At 45.2% G+C, this 22,435-nt stretch overlaps 1 protein-coding gene across 19 annotated transcripts in view; it reads left to right on the plus strand.

Moving 5' to 3' along the window:
- Nucleotides 1-22,435, plus strand: part of WDR59 (WD repeat domain 59) — an 84,570-nt gene that overhangs the window by 12,022 nt on the left and 50,113 nt on the right. For 3 of the 19 annotated variants that reach the window (XM_027618802.2, XM_027618822.2, XM_027618806.2), the window contains 7 exons: nt 2,831-2,880; nt 3,132-3,240; nt 7,750-7,885; nt 12,235-12,320; nt 13,405-13,485; nt 16,284-16,321; nt 19,795-19,883. In XM_027618802.2, the coding sequence (XP_027474603.1) occupies nt 2,831-2,880; nt 3,132-3,240; nt 7,750-7,885; nt 12,235-12,320; nt 13,405-13,485; nt 16,284-16,321; nt 19,795-19,883 (589 nt within the window). Of the gene's footprint in view, nt 1-2,830; nt 2,881-3,131; nt 3,241-7,749; nt 7,886-12,234; nt 12,321-13,404; nt 13,486-16,283; nt 16,322-19,794; nt 19,884-22,435 lie in introns of those variants that run through there. The other 16 variants (XM_027618804.2, XM_027618808.2, XM_027618807.2 and 13 more) reach the window with 11 other exon arrangements.

Below are 22,435 nucleotides of genomic sequence, written 5' to 3' on the forward strand. Positions count from 1 at the left end.
ATCCCAGGACCCTGGGACCATGACCTGAGCCAAAAGCAGATGCTTAACGACTGAGCCACCCAGGCGCCCCTCTTTCATTTTTTTAAGTAAGCTGTACTCCCATCATGGGGCTTTATCTCATGACCCCCAAGATCAAGAGTCACATGCTTTACCAACTAACTGAGTCAGAGCCAGGCGCCCCTTTTTAAAAAAATTGTTTATTTAAAATAGGATTGATGTCTTTTATTATTTTTAAATTTATTTATTTGGTTTTTTTTGTAATCTCTACACTCAACATGGGGCTCAAACTCATGACCCCAAGATCGAGAGTTGCATGCTCTTTCCACTGAGCCAGATGAGTGCCCCATCCCTTTTCTTTCTTTCTTTCTTTCTTTCTTTCTTTCTTTCTTTCTTTCTTTCTTTCTTTCTTTCTTTCTTTCTTTCTTTCTTTCTTTCTTTCTTTTTCTCTTTCTTTCTTTCTTTCTTTCTTTCTTTTTCTTTCTTTCTTTCTTTCTTTCTTTCTTTCTTTCTTTCTTTCTTTCTTTCTTTCTTTTTCTCTCTTTCTTTCTTTCTTTCCTTCCTTCCTTCTCCTTTCTTTTTCTTTTTCTCTTTTTCTTCTTCTTTCTTTCTCTCTTTCTTTCTCTTTCTCTTCTTTTCTTTCTTTTCTTTTCTTTTCTTTTTTCTTGACAGAGATAGTAAGGGAAGGAACACAAGCAGGGGGAGTGGGAGAGGGAGAAGCAGGCTTCCCGCTGAGCAGGGAGCCCAATGTGGGACTCGATCCCAGGACCCTGGGACCATGACCTGAGCTGAAGGCAGATACTTGACTGAGCCACCCAGGTGCCCCTCTTTTTTTTTTTTAAAGATTTATTTTATTTATTTGAGGGAGGGAAAGAGAGCACCCGAGAGTGGGGGTGGGGGGTGGGTGGGGAGGGCAGAGGCACACTCAGCATGGATCCCACAACTGTGAGATCTTGACTTGAGCTGAAATCAAGAGTCAGACACCCGACTGACTGAGCCACGCAGGTGCCCCTAGGTCCCTGTTTTCTTGCTGGTGTTTATTTAGGGGTCACTTTCAGGGCCTTGCTGTGTGGTCCCACCTTCTCCACAGCTAGCAAATCTTCCTCACATTAAATGCCTCACCCTTAGAATCTCTGACTGCCTCTGTCTGTGACCTCTAGACCTAGATTTAAAGGGCTGATGGGATTGGGTTTCTCTCTCTCCCCACAACCCTCAAGAACTTTTCATCATCTCAAACAGAAACTCTGGGGGCGCCTAGGTGGCTCAGTCATTAAGCGTCTGCCTTTGGCTCAGGTAATGATCCCGGGGTCCTGGGACTGAGTTCTGCATCTGGCTCCCTGCTGCTTCTCCCTCTCCCCTCTGCTGCCCTCCCTGCTTGTGCTCTCTGTCTTTCTGTCAAATAAATAAAATCTTTAAAAAAAAAATTCAAACAGAAACTCTGTACTCATTAAACGGTAACTCCCCATTCTCCACTCCCTGCCCCCTGCCTCCTCTATTCTTTCTGGTTTTACGAATTTATCTATCTGAGCAACCTCATGTAAATGGAATCATGCAATATTTGTTCTTTTGTGCCTGGCTTGTTTCATTTAGCATAATATTTTCCAGGTTCATCCATCCCATAGTATGTGGGCCATTGTATGTGTATACCACGTTTTGTTTAGCCATTCACCTGTTCATGATCATTTGGGTTGTTTCAGGTCTCTTTATCTTAAGGTCAGCTGATCTGGGTCCTTAATCACGTCTGCTAAATCCCAGAATACTGGAGCCGTCTCTGGATTCTGTCTACCGCATACCCTCTAGAAAGATCGTACTACCTCTCGTTGGAGGTACCATCTTGCCTTCTTTCATACCTTTGTCTCTAAATGGTTCAGAAGAGTGTGGAAATTGCATCTCATGTCACTGCCTGCCTTTCCAGCTGGGTTTTTCTCTGCTCACAACTCTAGAGCAATGAAGGATGCATAACAATCACTTTTTAGCCACCAGTGAGAGTGCTCTGGCTTCTCGTCCCCGATATTACCTGTGACATATTTCTGAGGATGTATGAGAGTGTGCAGTAATGTCCTGAGAATGCAGCAGGATTTGGACTTGTCCAAATAAGAGAATTTAGGGCTATAACTGCCATGATTAAAGTCAGCCTCATGTTTCAGCTGAATGCAGATTCTTTTGATTCATTCTGGTCTTTTGGGATTTGGACATTGGATCCTGAAAAGATGGTGCTCCCTAGGAACTGGGGGACCTGGGAAATGGAAATCATTAGAATGTGCTAGAAATCTCAGATTAAATGGGAGCTGAGCATCTCAGTAACAAGACTATGACCATAGATTCAACACGGGTGGTGTTTGAATATTACCACTTGCCATTTGGCTTGGAGGAGGAGCCATGGCCTTTGGAAAGGCATGGGGGTGGGGTGGTGTGGGATGGTGTGTGTGCCTACGTGTGTGTGTGTGTGTGTGTGTGTGTGTGTGCATGTGTGATGTCCTAGGTTAAGTTTTGCTTTGAAGGGGCTCTTAGTAGCTCTGTTAGCTCTGAGGTAAGTTAGATTCTCTAAGGGTCTTAGATTATGTCTTCTCAATTTAGAATATGCCAGCTTGCTTGTGGGTAATCCTGGTATCGGGGAACAGATAGCAACCACCCTATTGTGGCAGGTGAGTGTGAGATGTGGGCGAGGATTAGAAGGGGATAAAAGCGTCCCCTGTAAGCAGTGGATCCTACCTGCCAGCTGGGGACTTACCTGGGCCATAGGAAGAGGAAGACCCCGAGGTGACTACGTGCGTGTCTTCTCCAACCTAACCTGGCTTTGCGGGCAAAACTGAACATGTGTTCTCTCTCTCAGGCAACTGCAATGTCTGTGGACCGTCTCGGGCAGCATGCTGTGCTTTCCGGGTAAGTGAGCTTGCAGCATTACCCTGCTGCGATTTCTGGGAAGAAACTACAAATCAGGAGGTTTCTGGGAAGTTGGAAAATACTCTTTCTCTTTAAGGATTGTGGTCATAGGGCTTTGTTCTGCTCTCCTAGTGACCTCGGGGGGTACTTAGAGGGATTGTTTGCCATTTATTTTTGTCTCTGCCCTAATATGTAAGCAGTAAAATTCCTTTGAAATTTTAGTGACTGGTACTTTGGTCTTGGAATTGCAGTTTTCTGTGTATCACCCGGACTCTGTAGAAGGATGCTGTCTGCTGTGGTCTCACAAGTAGTTACCAGGATCGACGGCATCTGGGTCCTAGTTTGGCATTGCCATTTACTGTGAGTCCTGGGACACTTATCCACTCGGCCTCCCTGGACTTCAGTTTTCTTGTGAAGGAATTTGATTTCGTTATGGAGAAATCGAGCTACATAATTTCTGTGGTGTCGTCTGGCCCAGCATTTTTAAGATTCTGGCAACTAAGCACCATCCCAACATTTGCTCATCACTGCGCCATGGTACCAGTGTGCTGCCACATAATGGCCAGAATCTCCCCTCCCCTTTCATATTCACGACCTCTCTAAGTTTGATGTATTTTCATTAACTTAGTTGTTTATGAACCCATTTATCAGTTTTTTTTTAACTAGTCTCTCCACCCAACGTGGGGCTCGAACTCAACCCGGAGATCAAGAGTCACACACTCTACTAACTGAGCCAGCCAGGTGCCCCTGAACCCACTTATGAATTAATGAATTATCTTCTATTTCATTGTTTTATTTTGAAATCATATTTTAATTTACCTTAAAAAATGTAGCAAACGTTTAAATAATTCAAAAGGCTATGCAGTGAGAAGTAAGTTTTCCTTCTTCCTTTTGACCCCCTCCCCAGAGACAGTTACCATTACCATTTTCTTTTGTCATACTGGATGCATAGCTGAGGAACAATTGGTATGTCTCTTTACTGCCGCCTCTGCACTCAGGAAAAAAAAACAGCTTTATTGAGAGAAAATTCACAGATCATGCAGTTTACCCATTTAAAGTGTGCAAATCAGTGGTTTTGGGGATATATTATTTATTAACTACTCAGTTTTTTTTTAAATCTTTTTTTTAAATTTTATTTATTTATTTGAGAGAATGAGAGAGAGAGAGAGAGAGAGAGAGAGAGAGCATGAGAGGGGGTTGGGTCAGAGGGAGATGCAGACTCCCTGCCAAGCAGGGAGCCCGATGCGGGACTCGACCCCGGGACTCCAGGATCATGACCTGAGCCAAAGGCAGTCGCTTAACCAACTGAGCCACCCAGGCGCCCCATTAACTACTCAGTTTTTAAACCTGGTTTTTTAAAATCAAGGAAGTACATATATATAATTGAAAAAGTCAGTATAGCATTACAAGGATTATATTGTCAGACAGCAGAATCCTACCTCACCTTTTCCTTATCTCTGATCCCACTCACTAGAAACAACTGAGACTCTTTTAGCTTTTTCTTTGGGGTTGCCTCCATTTTTCCAAATAGGATACATATACTCGGTATCTTGATTTATCCATCATAGATATATATCATAGATCATAGATATAACAAATTGACTTCTTTTTTTTTAAGATTTTATTTATTTATTTGACAGAGAGAGACAGCAAGAGCAGGAACACAAGCAGGAGGAGTGGGAGAGGGAGAAGCAGGCTTCCCACGGAGCAGGGAGCCCGATGCGGGGCTCGATCCCAGGACCCTGGGACCATGACCTGAGCTGAAGGCAGACGCTTAACAACTGAGCCACCCAGGCGCCCCATAACAAATTGACTTCTTAAAATAGATGAGGATTTAGCACTATTATTTTCCTCTGTGTGTCCCTTACATGACCTCCCCCTCCTTCCAATATAGTTATATAACAGTTTTGGGCTGAGTCAGTATTTGGGGTTCTTTTCTCAGAGTAATTTTGAAAGGTCCTATACCATTCTGATTCTGGACTTTGTATGTGACCTATTTTTTGTCTTTGGAAGCTTTCAAATTTTATCTTTGTCTCCAGTGTTACTTTTACCTCCAGGTGTGTGAAATTTTTCCTGTGATCGCCTTGGTGTATGTCTGTTTTTCATTCATTGTGCTGGGCACTTGGAGAGCCCCTCTTTTTTATACATCGTTCCTTGTTTTATCTAAACAGATAGAAACATAACATATACTTGGCATCATGTGGCTATATTAACAACCATAAAATACAGAGGTGCTAAGGGATAACTGTGTCTCAAATGTTAGACTTTTCTGCATTCACTGATGTGGCTGTTGTTACTTGTAGCATCCTAGGAGGGAATGGGATCACTTCGCTGGAAGTGAGGCAAGCATTCCTGTTTTGGTGTGCTCTTAGATACATATATCTTACTTTTCAACATAATCTTAAAGGTTCACCATTTCGTATTCTTACATTGAACTTGAAAATATATAAAGTATGTACTTAAGTGAACTGCTCAAGTAAATTTACAAATATATACGCCCATGCGATCCCCATTCAGATTAAGATCCAGAGTAGTTTTTAGCACTGTTGGAAGGCCCTTTCATTCTGGAAGTCCGTGTCTTCCAGTTTGGAGAAGTTTCCCTGCACTGCGTCTTTGGTAATTTCCGCCCCTCTACTTCCCGCTCTCATTCTTTCTGGAGCTGCTTCTAGTCCGACTTGGATATCCTATGTGAATTTTCTTTTGGTCCTTTTTGTTTTGCATTCTGGGAATTTCCTTCAGCTTTAACTTCCCACTCTTCGATCAGATTTCTTTATTTCAGTTATGCTTTTCATTTCCAGGAGCTCTCTCTTGTTCTCTGTTCTTGACCGTGTCTTCTTCTCCGTCTCTGGCAGTGTTCGTTCCAGGCTTCCTCTTTCCTGTGCACTGCTTACTTCCTCTTTTCCTTCGACCGTGTTGGTGCTTGTCTCCCATGTTGCCTCTGGTGACTGATACTCACTGGCTCTCTGTTACTGTCAAAGAGTGATCAGTTTACGTGTGTGGCAGTGGGGTTTGTCAGAGGGAGATCGGGTGGGGACCAGACCCCTTTTTTTGGCGGGCACCCAGATGTCGTCATCTCCTGGGTTCTGTGTTGTTAACTTGTTGCCTTTGTTTTTTTCTTGGGCCGGTCATTTTCCCCTGAGAAGAATCCTCTTGTCACTTGTCGTTGTCTCAAGACGAAAGCTCGGTGTTGTGAGTACTGAGTAGGGAGGAGGCCGGGGGGCCTCACACCCCACCTCAGTGCCCTGTTTTAAGTACATCCCCTCATCCTCACACGCTGCTGTGCCTGTCGTCCCAGGTCTGGGGCTCCCCTCAAGTAGTTTCTCTAAAGCACGTCCCCCCCGGGTGAAGAAGAGGGGGTCACCCGGCTCTCTGGGGTGTGCATAAACCACTCTCCTTAGTGCTCTTTCAAACCGTGCTTGTTCTGTTCTACGTTTGCTTCTCCAGCCTCTCTGTAGGCCGAAGCCTCCAGGTCCTGGGCCGGCTTGGGTTCTGCAGCGTGCATCAGCTTCCCTCTCATTCACGTCCCCTTTGCAGGCACGTGGGTCTCTGCTTTCTTTCCATCAGTTACTATTTGTCCTTGTGCTCTTCACTTCCTCTCTCTTTGTCTCTTTGTCTTTGTGGGTTTCTCGGTTTTATGTTTTTACTCTTTCTTTCGTGGGTCTTCATGGTGGAATGAAGATACACATGTATGTTCGATCAGACGTATTTATCCTGAAGTACTTGCTTTCTGTGGCTCTCCCTTTGCTTTGTCATGCCTCTGACCTTCCCTCTTGACTCGCGTCCCACATGGATAGCTCTTGACCTTTTTTCCTGTTGTTGGTGCTAATGGAAAGATGCCAGCCTCCCTGCTACAGGATCAGGTGATTCCTTCAGAGGGTGTCAGAGATTCTAGATCTTTGTTCTGCACCAGAAGTTCCGGAAGTTCTGTGAATTTGTGTCTTGCCTGTGTTTTCCTGCTTCCCCCCTAACCCTCTCTTGTCGGGTTTCTGCTAGAGTGTGACGTGCCATTTTAACTTGCATTTCCTGTCTCCTCTGAGCAGGGACGATGAATCTTTTTCTTCATCATTGAGCCCACCTATCCTCAGTGATACCCAGGGGCTTGGCGTGTTCTCTAACAACAGCTAATGGCTGCTGAGATGTTGATTCACACACCAAGGATTTTTCCCTTAAAGCAGAGGGAAGATGGGTGAATACAGGACACTCCTGTTTTCAGAGCCTTTATATTGATTGGCACCTTGAACATTCTCAGCGCTTAATATGTTAATTTCACTATTACTTTACTGGTTACTATTTCCTTTCCAACAGACTTAATTTAGTTGCTTTCACCAGGTCGTCAACTTGCAAGGGAATTTGAGATTTTCTCCAGGATAGTTGACTGAGAGATGAGTGATGTGTGTAGCGCACGTTTACTGAATGCAGAGCACTGTGCCTGGTGAGGAGAGACCTGCAGAGATTGGAGACACGGTCCCTACTCCACCCAGTTGGCTCAGGACCGAAGCCTTACCATCAGTAGTTGTACTACAGAGATAAATGCTACCCTCACCAAGCAAATCGCGCGGTGGGAGTAGCGCGGACCCAGGGACCAACCCTAGTGGGGCGATTGGGAAGCACCAGAGAGGCTTGGCGCTGAATCTGGTGGGCAGATATCAGACTTCCAAGGATCCAGGGGGGAAGGCCATGTCTAGAGACAGGCTCGCACAGGGATGTGGCTCCCTCTTTTCGGTTGTATGCCTTTCCGAGTAGATGAACATCGTACACATCCGGGGTTTTTTTGAGCGCTGTTTGCAAACCATATGTAATTCCAAATGTACTTTTCTGTCTTAGTGCTAATGCTGTTACATCGTTATAATGTTGATGTTGTTTTCCTAGCCGCCGATTCTTATACATCGTTAATCTAGATGCCCCTTTCGAAGGTCACCGAAAGATCTCTCGCCAGAGCAAATGGGACATTGGAGCTGTGCAGTGGAACCCTCACGACAGCTTCGCACACTATTTTGCAGCTTCGGTGAGCTCATTTAAGCAGTATAGGAAAAGGCTTTTAAAAGTGTGAGCTGGGGCCAGTAGGTCTATGTTCTATGTAGAGAAGAGAATGTAACCATCACTTCTCAGGCAGAGAAGTATGAATGGTTCTAGAAGGAAGATGGAGGCAAATTACTGACATATATATATATACACATGCGTGCATGTGTGTGTTTCTAGGTTTGAGCAGATTTGCTGGCACCCGTGGTGTCGGATGTTGTGCTTCTGTGGCTCCACATTTTGAAAGGGAAATGAGTAGATGCCTCCATTTCTGTGTGTGATGGGAACCTGTTTTCACTGGCAGGAAGGTAACTGGCTAGTGACTCTGACGTTCATCGCTTTCAGAGGGATCAGAGGACTGCACACACCCTTCCACTCAAAGGAAGGGATTCTGTCTTGATTGGGATTCATTAGATCAGCTAACCCCCTGAGATTTTATGTTCCTGTGTATATGTGAATTTTTCCAGGGAGAAGATGCATACGTTTTATTAGGTTTTCCAAGGGATTCATGCCTGAAAAAGGATCTGGGCTAGATCATCTCTGGGATCTTTCTCCAGATTCTCTATTCACATCCTATTCTCCTAGAACAATTAGAAATCTACGCCTTTGGCTCCTTTTGCACTGGGCCGGGAGGACGGTATTTAAAGGAACCCGTCTTATCATCCAGGAGATGCAACCATTCACGGCGCTGTCTGGGTCTGTTCTTACCAGAAATGACAGTCTGAGAGAGGAAAGCGTCTGAGGAAAAAGAAAGAAGAGTAATGTTGTCAGCTTCAGAAGGAACAAAAAGCTGCTCTTCCCCATCATTTCCAAAATAGAATCCGACTGTCTGACTCTCACCAGAGACGTCTGAGGTGGAGCTGCTTTAGGGGACTGTTCCGAAGGGGAAGGGAGGGCCAGTCTCCAGCTTTCCCATTCCCAACCTTTTCCTGTGTGTTAGGAACAATGCTCTTTTTGTTGGCTTATACCTCTAGGACTTTCTCTCCCTCTCACCCTCAGCCCCTGATCATTTGACATTTGGTCCCGGGGTCCTCAACCTCGGCATTAGTGACATCTCAGGCCAGATAATTCTTTCTGGCAGGGGCTGTCCTGTGCATTGTGAGAGATCAAGCAGCATCCCTGGCCTCTGTCTCCAAGTCCCCGTCTCCTCCTTGCCCTCCCCGTATTCATGACAACCAAAGATGCCTCTAGATGTTGTTAAATGTCCCTGGGAAGCAAAATCGCCCCTGATTAGAAACCACTGCTTTAGGCTGACCAGTCAGTACTTGGCCCGAGTGGATTAACACTACATTTGTTTATAAGTGGTGAGATAACCCTTTTTTTTTTGGACAATTGTTTTATTTTATTTTTTCTTTTTCTTTTTTGACATTCATTTTAAAGTGGACAATTTAATGTCACTTACTACATTCACAATGTTATACAACATGCCCCTCTCTAGTTCCCAAACGTTTCCATCACTCTAAATTGAAACCCCTTATCAATCAGCAGTTTCTCTGAATTCTCCCTCCCCACAGCCCTTGGCAACCACCAGTCTGTGCTCTGTCTCTGTGGATTTATCTGTTCTGGATATTTCCTATAATTGGAACCATACACTACATGCCTTTTGTCTCTGCCTTCTTTATCTCTGTTGTAGCATGAATCAGTGCCTTACTCCTTTTTATGGCCGAATACTCTTCCATTGTATGGCTGTAACACATTTTGTTCAACGGTTCATTCACTGGTGAACATTTGGGCTGCCTGTTGTGAATAAGGCAGAAATGAACATACGTGTACATGTACTTCTTTGAGTACTTGTTTTCACTTCTTTTGGGTATATACTTAGGAGTGAAATTGCAGGGTCATATGCTTAAGTCTGTGTTTCACTTTTTGAGGAACAATCAGACTGTTTTCTACAGTAGCTGAGTGGTTTTATAATCCTTCCAGCAATGGACAAAGGTTCCGATTTCTCTACATCCTCACCAGAATTGTTGTTTTCTGGGGTTTTTTTTCTTTAATTTTTATTTTTAAAAATATTTTACTTATTTATTTGAGAGAGAGAGGGCGTGCAAGAGAACACAAGCAAGGGGAAGGAGCAGAGGGAGAGGGAGAAACAGACTCCCTGCTGAGCAGGGAGCCCGACACAGGGACCGATCCCAGGACTCCGAGATCATGACCCGAACCCAAGGCAGATGCTCAACTGACTGAGCCACCCAGGCACCCCTTTTTTCTTTAATTTTTAAATTACAGCCATCCTAGTGAGTATAAAATGGTATTTCACTATGGTTTTGATTTGCATGTCCCTAATGACTAATGATGTTGAGCATCTTTTCATGTGCCCATTGGCCACTTGTGGACCTTTTTTAGAGAAATGTCTCTTCAAGTCCATTGCTCATTTTGGAATTGGGTTGTATGTCTTTTTGCTGCCGAGTTGTCAGAGTTCTCTATATTTCTTGATACTAGACTTTTGTCAGAGATATGATTTTTTTAAAGGTTTTATTTATTTACTTTAGAGAGGGAGAGGAACAAGCAAACTCCCTGCTGAGCACAGAGCCCAACGCGGGGCTCTATCTCATGACCCCGAGATCATGACCTGAGCCAAAACCGCTTATCCCACTGAGCCACCCAGGCACCCCAGAGATATGATTTTTCAAATATGTCTCCCATTCTATAGGTTGTCTTTTCACTTTATTGATAATGTCCTTTGATTCATAAAAGTTTTGATTTTGGTGAAGTTCAATTTATTATTATTATTTTTTTATTGCTCTTCGTTGGAAGGCAACCTTATTCAGGAGAAAGAGTTTTGGAGTTAGGCACATCTGAGGTCAAGTCCTAGTTTTGACACTTACTCTTTTATCTCTAGTGCTCTCCCAACTCTCCAAGTCTCAGTTGCCTCCCCTGTAATGTGGGTGATGACAGCCAGTGTGCAGTGTGGTGTGAAAGAGCAGGGGGCAGGGCTCTTAAGATTCCTAGTACATAACTAGCACTAGCAGAGCCTCTGGAAATGGCAGGGGATCATATTGTAAGATGAGGGGACTTCACTTTTCATTCCTGTTCCCATTGGAAGCTGTTTTCAATCCTAACCTTTCGACCAGGAACCTTACCTGTTTAGAATTGGAAACTGGCATTTCTGGTAATATATAGATATTAATGTACTTGCATCTTATGTATCAGTTCAGAAATTATTCGATACCTTTTAGTAATTAGATGATTATAATTTTTATTCACTTTTGGTGTTTTTCATAAGCTTATGATATTTAAATATTTTGCTGGCTTGTTGTTTCTTTTAGTGAAATGTAGTTTTTTCTTTCCTCCTCTCCCTATTGTAGTGTGGTTTCTTCTGGCCGGTTTTTCCTGTGTCTTTTTACTTAAGCCTTTAAGAAATTTAGTATAGGCATATTTCAAGGAATCTTGTATAATTTTGCCTCCTAGGACACCCCTTTGGTGTTAGTTCTGTTTTCTTTCTTGTGCACATGTGTTTTTAAAGTGTGGTAGAGGGCGCCTGGGTGGCTCAGTTGGTTAAGCGACTGCCTTCGGCTCAGGTCATGATCCTGGAGTCCCGGGATCAAGTCCCACATCGGGCTCCCTGCTCAGCAGGGAGTCTGCTTCTCCCTCTGACCCTCTTCCCTCTCGTGCTCTCTATCTCTCATTCTCTCTCTCAAATAAATAAATAAAATCTTTAAAAAAAAATAAATAAAGCATGGTAGAAGGACTCCAGGCATTTGATAGGTGGGAAAGGTGAGCTAAAAACATCTAGTGTGATAGCAGCTGGAGAGATGGGTGTGTGACCTTCTGCGTTGGGAGGTGGTCCTTCTATCGGCCAGGGGACATCTCCATAACCCATCACTCATGTGCTCGGTAGTGCATCTGTAGCTTCAGTGTAACTGTCTGTACCTGTTCAGGGTGGGTTCACTTTGGTTTTTTTGTTTTTTAAAGATTTTATTTATTTATTTGACAGAGAGAGACACAGTGAGAGCAGGAACACAAGCAGGGGGAGCAGGAGAGGGAGAAGCAGGCCTCCCGCAGACCAGGGAGCCTGATGCGGGGCTCGATCCCCGGACCCTGGGATCATGACCTGAGCTGAAGGCAAATGCTTAACGACTGAGCCCCCCAGGCGCCCCAGGGTGGGTTCACTTTGAAGACAGCACTGCCCTTTAAGGTCCTGGGTACTGAGCTGGGGTTGGCTCAGATGCTAAGTGTACTCACGTCTAATGGCTTGGTAAGGAAGTCAGTGTGTAGGATCTCTGCCATGCACGTTGGTTTCTCCATGGCTTCCTCTTCTCAGCCCTAGGCAGATTGCAGTGAGAGCACGTGTTCTCATGTGCTCCTGGCTGCCTTCTTTCCCTTGTTTCTTTTCAGAGTAACCAGCGGGTCGACCTTTATAAGTGGAAAGATGGCAGCGGGGAAGTTGGCACAACCTTACAAGGCCACACTCGTGTCATCAGGTAGGCACTAGCCCTCCCCAGCTCCTGGCCTGTCTCACTTTGTCAGTGTCCCCGTGGGAACTGAAGCGAAGACACCATCCTCCTTCCATGGCTTGACCCTCTGTGTTGCGTTGGCCGCGGGTGGCTGCTGGGTCCTTCGCGTTCATGGTAGTGATGGCCCTCACAGCGAAGAGCAACCAGGATTTAGGAACCAGCATTCGTGTAACCACTAACCCTGATCCCAGGAGACACTTAGACAGGTACAGCCCAGTCTGGACTGAAGGATTAGAGCCGATCTTTGCTGTGGGAGGGAGACACAGTTCTGCCAGTAGAATCGCTTCGCTCACAATCACCAGTGCCCAGGAGTACCGACAGTGGGATGCAGCCCTTTGCTCTTTCTCTGGCAGCTGTGGGGCACCACACAGAGCTCCTGCAGCAGAGTCCATTATCCAGCTGCACGGTCACCTCCTGCCTGTGGCCTTGGCCTCTGGAGTGTCCCTTGATCCATCCTGTCCTTAGGTGACTATTTCTGGCTGGGGAATACTCCTCCTGGGAAGTAGCAAGCAGGGAATGCAGGAGTGGGGAAGCTGACCCAGGAAGTGCTGGGAAAGGCTAGACCCCCTGCCTGTGTTAATTGTGCAGGAACTGCCTTTCTAGGAGGGAGGACCTGGGTAGGGAGGACTTGCCCTTCTTGAAAGCTACATGGCAATGTGGCAGGTTGCCACTGCTTTAAGAGATGTTGGTTTTACTCAAGGTACCTGTGGTTGAATCTGATTTAGAGAACGATAAGTCAAAAATTACTTCGTGTTTTTGCTATGTGTGTGTGTTTGAAGTTGAAATCTTCCATTTCTTTTTTGGGAGCAGGTGACAGTATAGCTGGTGATGACAGGGGGAAGGACCTGAAAGTTTCCTTTAAAGCTTAGTTAAGTCATGTTCATTCCCAAAGAAGTTTGGAGATTGCCGCCCCAAGTCATGTTAAGGAGGCCCATGAATGGTGACTTCTCTGAAGCCACTGGAAACTAAATCTGCTGGTGCTTTGGACCTGGACTCTGAACTCTGAATTTTTTCTCTTCGTTGTTTTTCTGTTTATTTCTCATGTTCCCAGTGACTTGGACTGGGCCGTATTTGAGCCAGATCTCCTGGTTACCAGCTCCGTGGACACCTACATCTACATTTGGGATATCAAGTAAGAACAATTAAAAGGCCAAACCACCACAACCTGGACCTTTGTTTTAGAGATCAGGGGTCTTAGTTTGCTTTCCCCTGGATGTAGACCCTGAGATGAGGATACATGACCATGACAAGCACATTGTTTAGGAGGTGACAGAAGTGCTGGTGGGGATGGCGAAGAGAGACAGGACTGGGAAGGCTACAGGTAGGGGGCGTGTTATCCACCGTAGGTGCCGCTGTGAACGGGGTGCTCACACCTGCTGGGGACTGCTAGGTGCTAGTGCAGAACTCCCTCCTCAGAGGTGTCCCACCCTCAAGGGCTAAGGACGTGGGGGTGCCATCCTCTGTCAGTCATTGGTTGAAGCCTGCCCCCTGGGGCCTCCCTTCCCTGGCACCTTAGGCCCGTCACAGAGGTGTGCAAAGCAGGCCTCAGCAAGCAGGGCAATCCCTCTGGCAGAGAAACAGAGGTGCTGGCGTTTGGAAGTCAGGCAGAAGTTTTTTTGTTTTTTTTTTTAAATGTTTTATTTATTTATTCATGAGAGTCAGAGAGAGAGAGAGAGAGAGAGAGAGGCAGAGGCAGAGGGAGAAGCAGGCTCCCCACCTAGCAGGGAGTCTGATGCGGGACTCGATCCCAGGACCCCGGGATCATGACCTGAGCCGAAGGCAGACACCCAACCGACTGAGCCACCCTGGGGCCCCAGTCAGGCGGAAGTTTGACTGAAGTGATAGGTGACAGTGGGGGGGTTGATGGGTACAGACACACATCTGCTACAGCAGACACTGAGTGCTCTAAGGCCCATCTGCTTTGCTCTTGGTGAGGCTTCCATGCCCTGCCTATAAGTGCCACTGAGAGCCACCTCTCAGGGTTACTCTTCGTGGAAGTGACGAGTGAAGGAGCACCCAGCCCACGGCCCGGCCTGTCATAAGTTCTTAATGAACATCTGTTCCCTTGTCCCTTCGTAGAGCAAATTCCCTTTGCTGTAACAATTCGAGAGGACTAACCAGGGGGTATAGTCCATAGAGTCCCCCAGATGGGACCCCTCCTCCCCTCAGCAGACTGCTCTGCTCCCAAATGGCAGTGGCTCTGGGATGATTTACTCAGAGAGGTGGGCAGACCAGGGAAAGGGAGACCGCGAGTCAGGGTGTGCGCAGCTGACTTCACCTGCATCCCGCTCACGTTAGTGCTTCAGTGGTGAGTCATCTGATGGCAGCGCCAAGCGGGGAAGGGGCCCAAAATCTGGGGGAAATGGAAGGGGGCTGCTCTTAAATAAGCAAAACCCCAGGGGGACGACTGGGTGGCTCAGTTGGTTAAGAGTCTGCCTTTGGCTCTGGTAATGATCCCAGGGTCCTGGGATATAGTCCCATACTGGGCTCCTTGCTCAGCAAGGAGCCTGCTTCTCCCTCTGCCTGCCGCTCCCCCTACTTGTGTTCTCTCTCTCTCTGACAAATAAATAAATAAAATCTTTAAAACAAACAAACAAACAACAACAAAAAACCCCCCACAAAACTCCAGGGAGCTACGAGGCAAGGTTAGAGTATTCCTCATTGATGTGAAATAATTGTTTTCATAATTTAAGGATTAAGGGACACTGAACAGATGATTCCTTTTCAGATTTTCTGCATAGTAAGCCTGAGCCGCAGATTGGCCATCCGGTCCTCCTAGCTCTGGGTGGATGCCCAGTTCTGTCACGTTACCATTTCGTGGAGAAGTTGCCCTCCAGCCTTGTAGTGAACCCAGGAGTCTCTCTGAGAGTCTCCCGTTCTATCCAGGAGTAGGGTTTTGTTTTTAACAAAAAAACCCCAAAACATAAAATTTACCATCTTCACCGTTTTTTTTAAAAGATTTTATATATTTACTTATTTACTTATTTAGAGATCGGGGGAGGGGAAAAGGGAGAGAGAGAGAAAATCTCAAGCAGGCTCCACACGCAGCTCAGAGGCCGACGAAGGGTTCTGTATCATGACCCTGAGATTGTGACCTGAGCCGAAATCAAGAGTCGGTCGCTCAACCGATGGAGCCCCTCAGGAGCCCCTATCTTCACCATTTTTAAGTGTACAGTTCAGTAAAATATATTCACATTGTTGCCCAACAGATCCCCAGAACTTTCTCATCTTACAAAGCTAAAACTACTCATTGCACACCTTCCCACTTTCTGTTTCTGTGGATTTGACTACTTGAGATAACTTCATACAAGTGGAAGGGAAATAATGCAGTATTTCTTTTTGTGACCGACTTATCTCACTTAATGTAATGTCCTCAAGGTCCATCCATGTTGTACCATATGCGACAGGATTTCCTTCCATCTCCAGGCTGAATAATATTCCCTTGTATGTATAGACCACATTTTGTTTATCCATTCATCTGTCGATGGACCCTTAGGCTGCTTCCCCCTCTTAGCGACTAGCTTTTTACTTCAGCTCTGAAGTGCTGCTGGGAAGGTCCTTGCAGAGTTAAGCCTCCATGACGGTCACTTCGTTGCCACCAGGAGAAATGGCACCAGGAAGGGATTCTTTTGGCTTCCTCCACCCCTGCATCGGGGTCATGGAGGCCATGCCGAATCATGTAGTTTGCTTTCTGTGGCTCCAACTGTGTGATTTGAAATTCAGCCTCAGCCTCATTTGAAGGAGCTGAGAAGGTTTGTCCCTGAAGGGAGATAGGCCTCTCTTTACCCTTGTTTTTAAGGCCCTCACGTTCCCTCTGAACTCTAAGCACCCACTGAAAGGGGAGTGGAGAACTGTGTGCAGAGGGTAGAAAGTCCCACGTGGGTGGTGGCATACGGATTGGGCATTTGATCTCTGACTTTTCTATTCCAGAGACACAAGGAAGCCCACAGTTGCACTGTCCGCTGTAGGTGAGTGTTCCCCCCCTTGGCTCAGTTCCTTCCTTCCATCCCTTCCCTCACAGGGACTGCCCCTGCCCCAGTCCCTGGCTCGGCTGGGTGGGATTTTAGGTCTCAGAAGTTAAGAGTCAGGAGTGCTAAGCATGGTCAGGAACTGATTTTAGGATTCAAGGACAGGAGCCAAAATGGTTTGTTTTTAAACTTTTTATTGTGGAAAATTTCAAACGTGTATGAAAGTAGAAGAAGATGAAATTGCTTTATGTTCACGATCCAGCTTCAACAACTGTCACCAACCAGCCAGTCCTATTTATTTCATCTTTACCTCTACCCACTTTCCCACCCCCAACTCCCATCTCTTTTGGAATGATTTTGAAGGGGCGCCTGGGTGGCTCAGTTGATTAAGCGTCTGACTCTTAATCTCAGCTCAGGTCTTGAACTCAGGGTCGTGAGTTCAAGCCTCACGTTGGGCATGAAGCCTACTTAAAAAAACAAAAAGGAATTATTTTGAAGTGTGTCCTGAGTGTCAATATCATTTCCTTAACAAATATTTCAGTAAGTGATACTTATAGAAGAGAAGAATCCTGTAAGAAAACATGATCATGATACCATAAACGGACCTAAAAATGTTAACAGTGGCTCTTTAATATCAATATTTAAGCGGTATTCAAATTTCCCCAATCTCAGTTGTTGCTGTTTTACAAATTATTTAAGTCAAAATCCAAATAAAAAACATGCTTATAAGTGGTTGATATATTTCTCATCTTTTACAGTTGGTAGGTTTCTTCTCCCTCTCCTTTTTTGGTTTATTTTTCTTTTCCTGAGGTTTATTTATTGAAGAAACCAGGTTGTTTGTCCTGTGGTTTCCCCATAATCTAGATTATGCCAGTTGTGTCCCCATATTGTCATTTAATGTGGATGTACTGAAACTTTGAAATTACTTTCTGGCCCCTCTGTTTTCATTGCTCAGTTGGAATTGACTGTTTTTGGAATTCTGCTTTGGGGCTGTTATGGGATATTTATGGAGAGTAGAATTTGGGCATAGAACTGGTATATCTTACAGTGATGAAGCCCAGTCATCAGTATTGTGTTTTGAAGATTTATTTATTTATTTTTGCAAAGAGAGCGAAAGAGTCGGGGGAAGCAGGGGGAGAGGCGGAGAATCCAAGCAGACTGCACTGAGCACATCCAACTCTGGGCTCGATCTCACGATTCCAAGATCATGAACTGAGCCGAAACCCAGAGTTGGTGGCTTAACCGACTGAGCCACACAGGTGCCCGTCTATGTTGTATTTTGGCATCCTTGTTAAAAATGTACATTATCTGTCTCTTAAATCCTGCTGCTTTGCATCTTTTTGGTACATTTGAATTCACATTTGGTGTTTGCTCCAAAATGATTACATGATTCTTCTTTTCTCTCTCACATCTCCATGCCTCATCATTTAAAGACATTGAGCATCATGACTGTATTAAGCAGGTGGATTATCTGTTCTGGGCAGTTAGGGACCATGTCTGTTTTGTTCAGTGCTGTAGATCAACGTCAGACCACCTGTCTGACCCGAGGAGATGCTCTGTAAATGTTTGTTAAATGGCAGTGGGGATCAGGCACCTGTGCCTGTGTGCTAAATGCTTAAATAAATCTGTTGCTCTGCCCCCCACCGCCTGCCTTACTCCCGCCACCTCAGCTTTTAGGCACTTAGGACTTGAGACACATGATGGCCCACAGACATGGTTGCAGAGGACATCCAACTGAATGAAATACAAATGGTCTGTAAATGCCTCAGTTACCTCCCTGGGATTCTGTTGCTTCTACTTAGAGGTTTCTAAGTTAGGCTGGTTGTAGAGGAGCTATAAAAAGAAAGACAGTTCTTTTTTTCAGCCCACTTGCTCTGATTACTTTCTCTTCTGTTGTAAGTCCTCTAAAGAAGAGAGGTGGGAGACTTCTTTTTTGCACCTCAGTGAGATTTCTCAGTGGTAGCACAGCTGCCCTGGGAGAAAAGAGGCAAATGAGAGGCTGTGGATTTGGTAAGCTGCTCGATCTACCATTCCCTGAAGGTGCAACCTTGGCCAGTAGTTTATGGTGTTGTTTATGCCTTTGGGGTAGGAAGAAGTAAGAACCTGTGTGTACTCCAGAGTATTCTCTGTCTGAGAATACCAAAGGTCTGGGAACTCTGTTTGACTCCGTTGTCGCGATCCTAGTAGATTGAATTAGGGGGTTCCCTTCCCTTTGGAAGGCTTCATGGTCTGATGAGTCCCCACACTGGGGACAGTGTATTTCTTTTGGAAGTCTTTGAGTAATCTGTCTTGAGGAAATGGGGCAGGCTCTTCCTACTCATTTTCTCCTCTAGCTGATACCCTTTCTTGCAAACAAACTGGCTCTCCTACACTGGCTTCCTCCTTTAGGGATCTCCACCGTTCGTTCCTAGGTGACTTAAGATGCCCTGTGTCTTAAGCAAAAAAACACAACAAACAAACAAATACCCTCACCAAAACCAAGCAAGGGTAACTTCTGGGTCTTAACTCCATTTCCTGTTAGATTCTGAGCCCTTGCTGTGTCAAGCCCACTCTAGACTTCTTGGATCATGTTGCCTTCCATAGCCCTGGATCCACGACGATGTCCCCAGTGACAAACACCCACCCAAAGGGAGAAATATGTGTGGTCTGAGCAAGGATGAGAAGAGATGGGAAGGAGAGCCATAACTTGGTTATTTTTAAGAGTCAGCTAGAAGTGCTGATATGTCCTAGATTTCCACAGGTCTCAGCCCCTCTGGCATCTCATGCTATGCCTCCTCTCACATAGCTCCCTCATTACTGTTGTTATCTCTTTGTGTTGGCAGAGTGGGGAAAGGACTCAGTTCACAGTGCGGGGCATGTTCCCGTTTCCTGACTTAATACGGGGCCAGTGGCCATGTGCAGCCACTGTTGGGAGGAGAGAGTGCAGGAGGGAAATGGTGCACAGATCCTTCTGAGGGCAGAATTGGGCAACGCGGGGGCTTATTCTTCAGCGGAGGTTCAGGAACCTTTCTTTCTCCAAGGTTGCCCTCCTAAATAGGTAAGAAAGTAAGTGGGAAGGAGCAGGCATTGAGCTGAGGCTCTTCTGAGTGGGAGCGCTAGGCTGGTCGCTGGGGATGATGAAGAGCCAGGCTATGTGATGGGTAGTTAGTTACCAACTACAGAGCCATGTTGAGCTGCTGCTCGTGAGAAACCATGTTTCCCTGCTGATTCTGTGTGGAGGTAACCTGTAGAGTTTTTTCCTAAGTGAGACTATTTCCTCAATTAGCTGACTCCGATCCTGTTCTGATGTGCTAATTCATTTTATTTTTTGGCCTCATTTTCTCTTTAACGGTGGAGCTGGTGCAGTCATAGAAACTTGAAGGGTTCTGTTCACCTTCAGCTGGAACTCATTACCCAGCCGCCCTGGATGTGCTCTACTCTGGTCCCAGGGGGGTTGAGGGCAGCCACTTTCTTCCCCTCATTTTTCTTTGCAGCCGGTGCCTCACAGGTCAAATGGAATAAAAAAAATGCTAATTGCCTTGCCACCAGTCATGACGGGGATGTGCGAATATGGGACAAACGGGTGAGTAGTCTCTTCTCTCCCACCCCAGTTGGTCTTTAGTCCCTCCCAGGGGGTGTGAGGAGGATGCTGTGAGTAGCAGCACTCATCTTGAGAGGCCAGGGTGCCCCGTGTGCTGCGGCAAATTGCCCTTTTAAGATCACAGTACCAGAAGACATTTGCTTCCTGATCAAATTGATGTTGAAGAAAGATAGAGAATATTATGATCAGTGGTTAAGAAAATGAACTGGGCCTGACCTAAGTTAGAGCCCCACTTTACTGCCTCCTAATTATGATATCAGCTGAGCCACTACACTTCTCCAAGCCTCAGTTACCTTATCTTCAAAACGAAGATAATGATAGTGAGTATGTCATTGAGGAGGTCAAGCCCGGGGACCAGATACTATTCTAGAACGGTCAGCAGGCTTCTTATCCCTGCCCCAGATTGCAGAGCACCAACTGGTTTTTCTAGGACATATTCCATCCTGGGTATTTCTGGTATAAATCACCGAGGCAAAGTACTTAGGGTGCTCAAATCCTCCCTTCGACAGCCAGCTGTCCCATCAGCCTCACAAGAGCCTGCAGAGCATATATTCTTCCTTCACAATCCGTGTAACTGATGGGCATGGAAGAGGTGCAGCGTCCTGGGCTGCCACCGCCACGGAGAGTCTTTTGAGAGTTTGGTTTGTTGGCATCAGTGAGAACATTGATACAGGCAAAGGCTCCCCCATACCCCCATGCCCCATACCCGACCGGCAGTCGACTTTGTAAGATCTGGGGTGTCATACTGCTTCCTGCTTTTGAAACTGGAGGCTAGAGCTCCTCAGCTTCTGTGGGAAGTACCCACTTTTAGTTTTCCTGAAACTATCAGCCTGGGTGCTGTCACCTCTCAGCACAGCTTCTGGCAGCCCCATCCCTTCCCTGTGGCAGGGAGTTGGTCAGGCATTGAGGCAGAGGAGAAGGAAATGAAGCAGGGATGGGGAGTCCGCTGGATTGGGTGCCACATTTTGCTGGGGAGGCATGTGCTGGCTGAAGCCCTCTGCCTTACGTGGCTCTTGGGTGAGAAGGTGATTTTGTGAGCGGGGGTTAGACGGGTACGTCTTCTATGTCTTAGTGTTTGTCTCTGTCCCTTAGTCCTGTCTCGTAACAGCCATTCTCCCCTCTCTTGATTTCTTAAAGTGGCGATGGGGTTTGTTCCTTTCATCACTAGCATAGCATTTAAATATAGTAAATGGTTTAAATAAAATATTTGGTCAGTTCGTCGTGCATACAGACTTGCTTTAGACTGTTTTCAGGCCATAGGCAAAAATAAACCATTTGGTACTTAGCCATAAATCCTGTCAGTACTTGTCTCCCAAACTAGTATTGGAAAACCAGTGGTGTTCCTTATCTTGCGGAAAGAGACGGCCAAACTATTCCTCCCTAGTCTTCCAGTTGGTCCACTGAGAATCCTGACTTCCCTCAGCAGTTTTATCTGTTTTGCTTAAAGGGTTTTAACTTTTTTTTTTTTTTTTTTTTTTTGCGCTCTTAATACTCACAGCTTTTGCTTAGATGGATTGTAAAACTTGTAGGTCATATTTTTACTCCTCTGGCACTTTCCAGAGTCAAAGTAGCACTGATGACACCAAGCATCAGAGGCTTAAAAAAATATGGTATTGGTGGCAATGTTGGATTTCATTCAAACACCCCAGTGATGAATAGTAGTAACATTTACTACACGTTTATTATGCACAGGTATTGTTCTAAGAACTCTCTTTATAACTAGTCTTTAAAGTAAGTACTATATTTATCCCCATTCTACAGATGAGTAAACTGAGGCTTGCTTTGTTGTTGGGATTTGAACTCAGGAAGGCTGGTTCTGAAGACTGATCTTAACCCTGTAGAGCAACGCTGATTATAGAAGTAGTTAGATGCTCTTTGTAGAGAATGTAGAAGAGAAAATAAAAAATGTTTATAGGCCCATTACCCAGAGACAAATGCTAACATTTTGGTGTTTTCTTTTCTTGTACTTTTTAAAAAACGTGGTTTATCCTATCACGTATATGGTCATGCATACTTTTTCCATTCAATAGCATTTTCCCTGTGCTATAATCCCTAAGTCTAACATTTAGTGGCTATATCATATTATGTCAGATAGCTGTACTATAATTGACTCTAAAATTTAATTATTCCCCATTTACTGTTTGTGTTATTTCTAGTTTTCTAGCTTTTTGTAAAATTGGAACATTCTCTTAAGGGAAAATTTAAGTTGCTTGATAAAAATTGTCAAAGTTTTTTGCCAAAATGTACTATTTTGTATAAACACCAGCAGTGACAAATGTAGCCTTGCCAGCATTGAGTATTGTTTACAAGTATCTTCTAATTTGATAGCTTAATAAAATCTGACTTTAATGTATATTTCTGCGGTTTCCTCCCAAGTTTGCTTGTTTTATATAAGCTTATTAGTCGTGTATAGTTATCTTCTGTGATCTGTGATGTGTGTTCATTCTCTTGGGGGTCTTGGGACTCGATTACTTTAAGATTGCTGGTTTTACGTCCAGTCTCGAGGTGAGGGCTGTTCAAATGTCACAGCCCCT

This window comes from Zalophus californianus, chromosome 17 (genome assembly GCF_009762305.2).
Source record: "Zalophus californianus isolate mZalCal1 chromosome 17, mZalCal1.pri.v2, whole genome shotgun sequence".
Lineage (NCBI taxonomy): Eukaryota > Metazoa > Chordata > Mammalia > Carnivora > Otariidae > Zalophus > Zalophus californianus.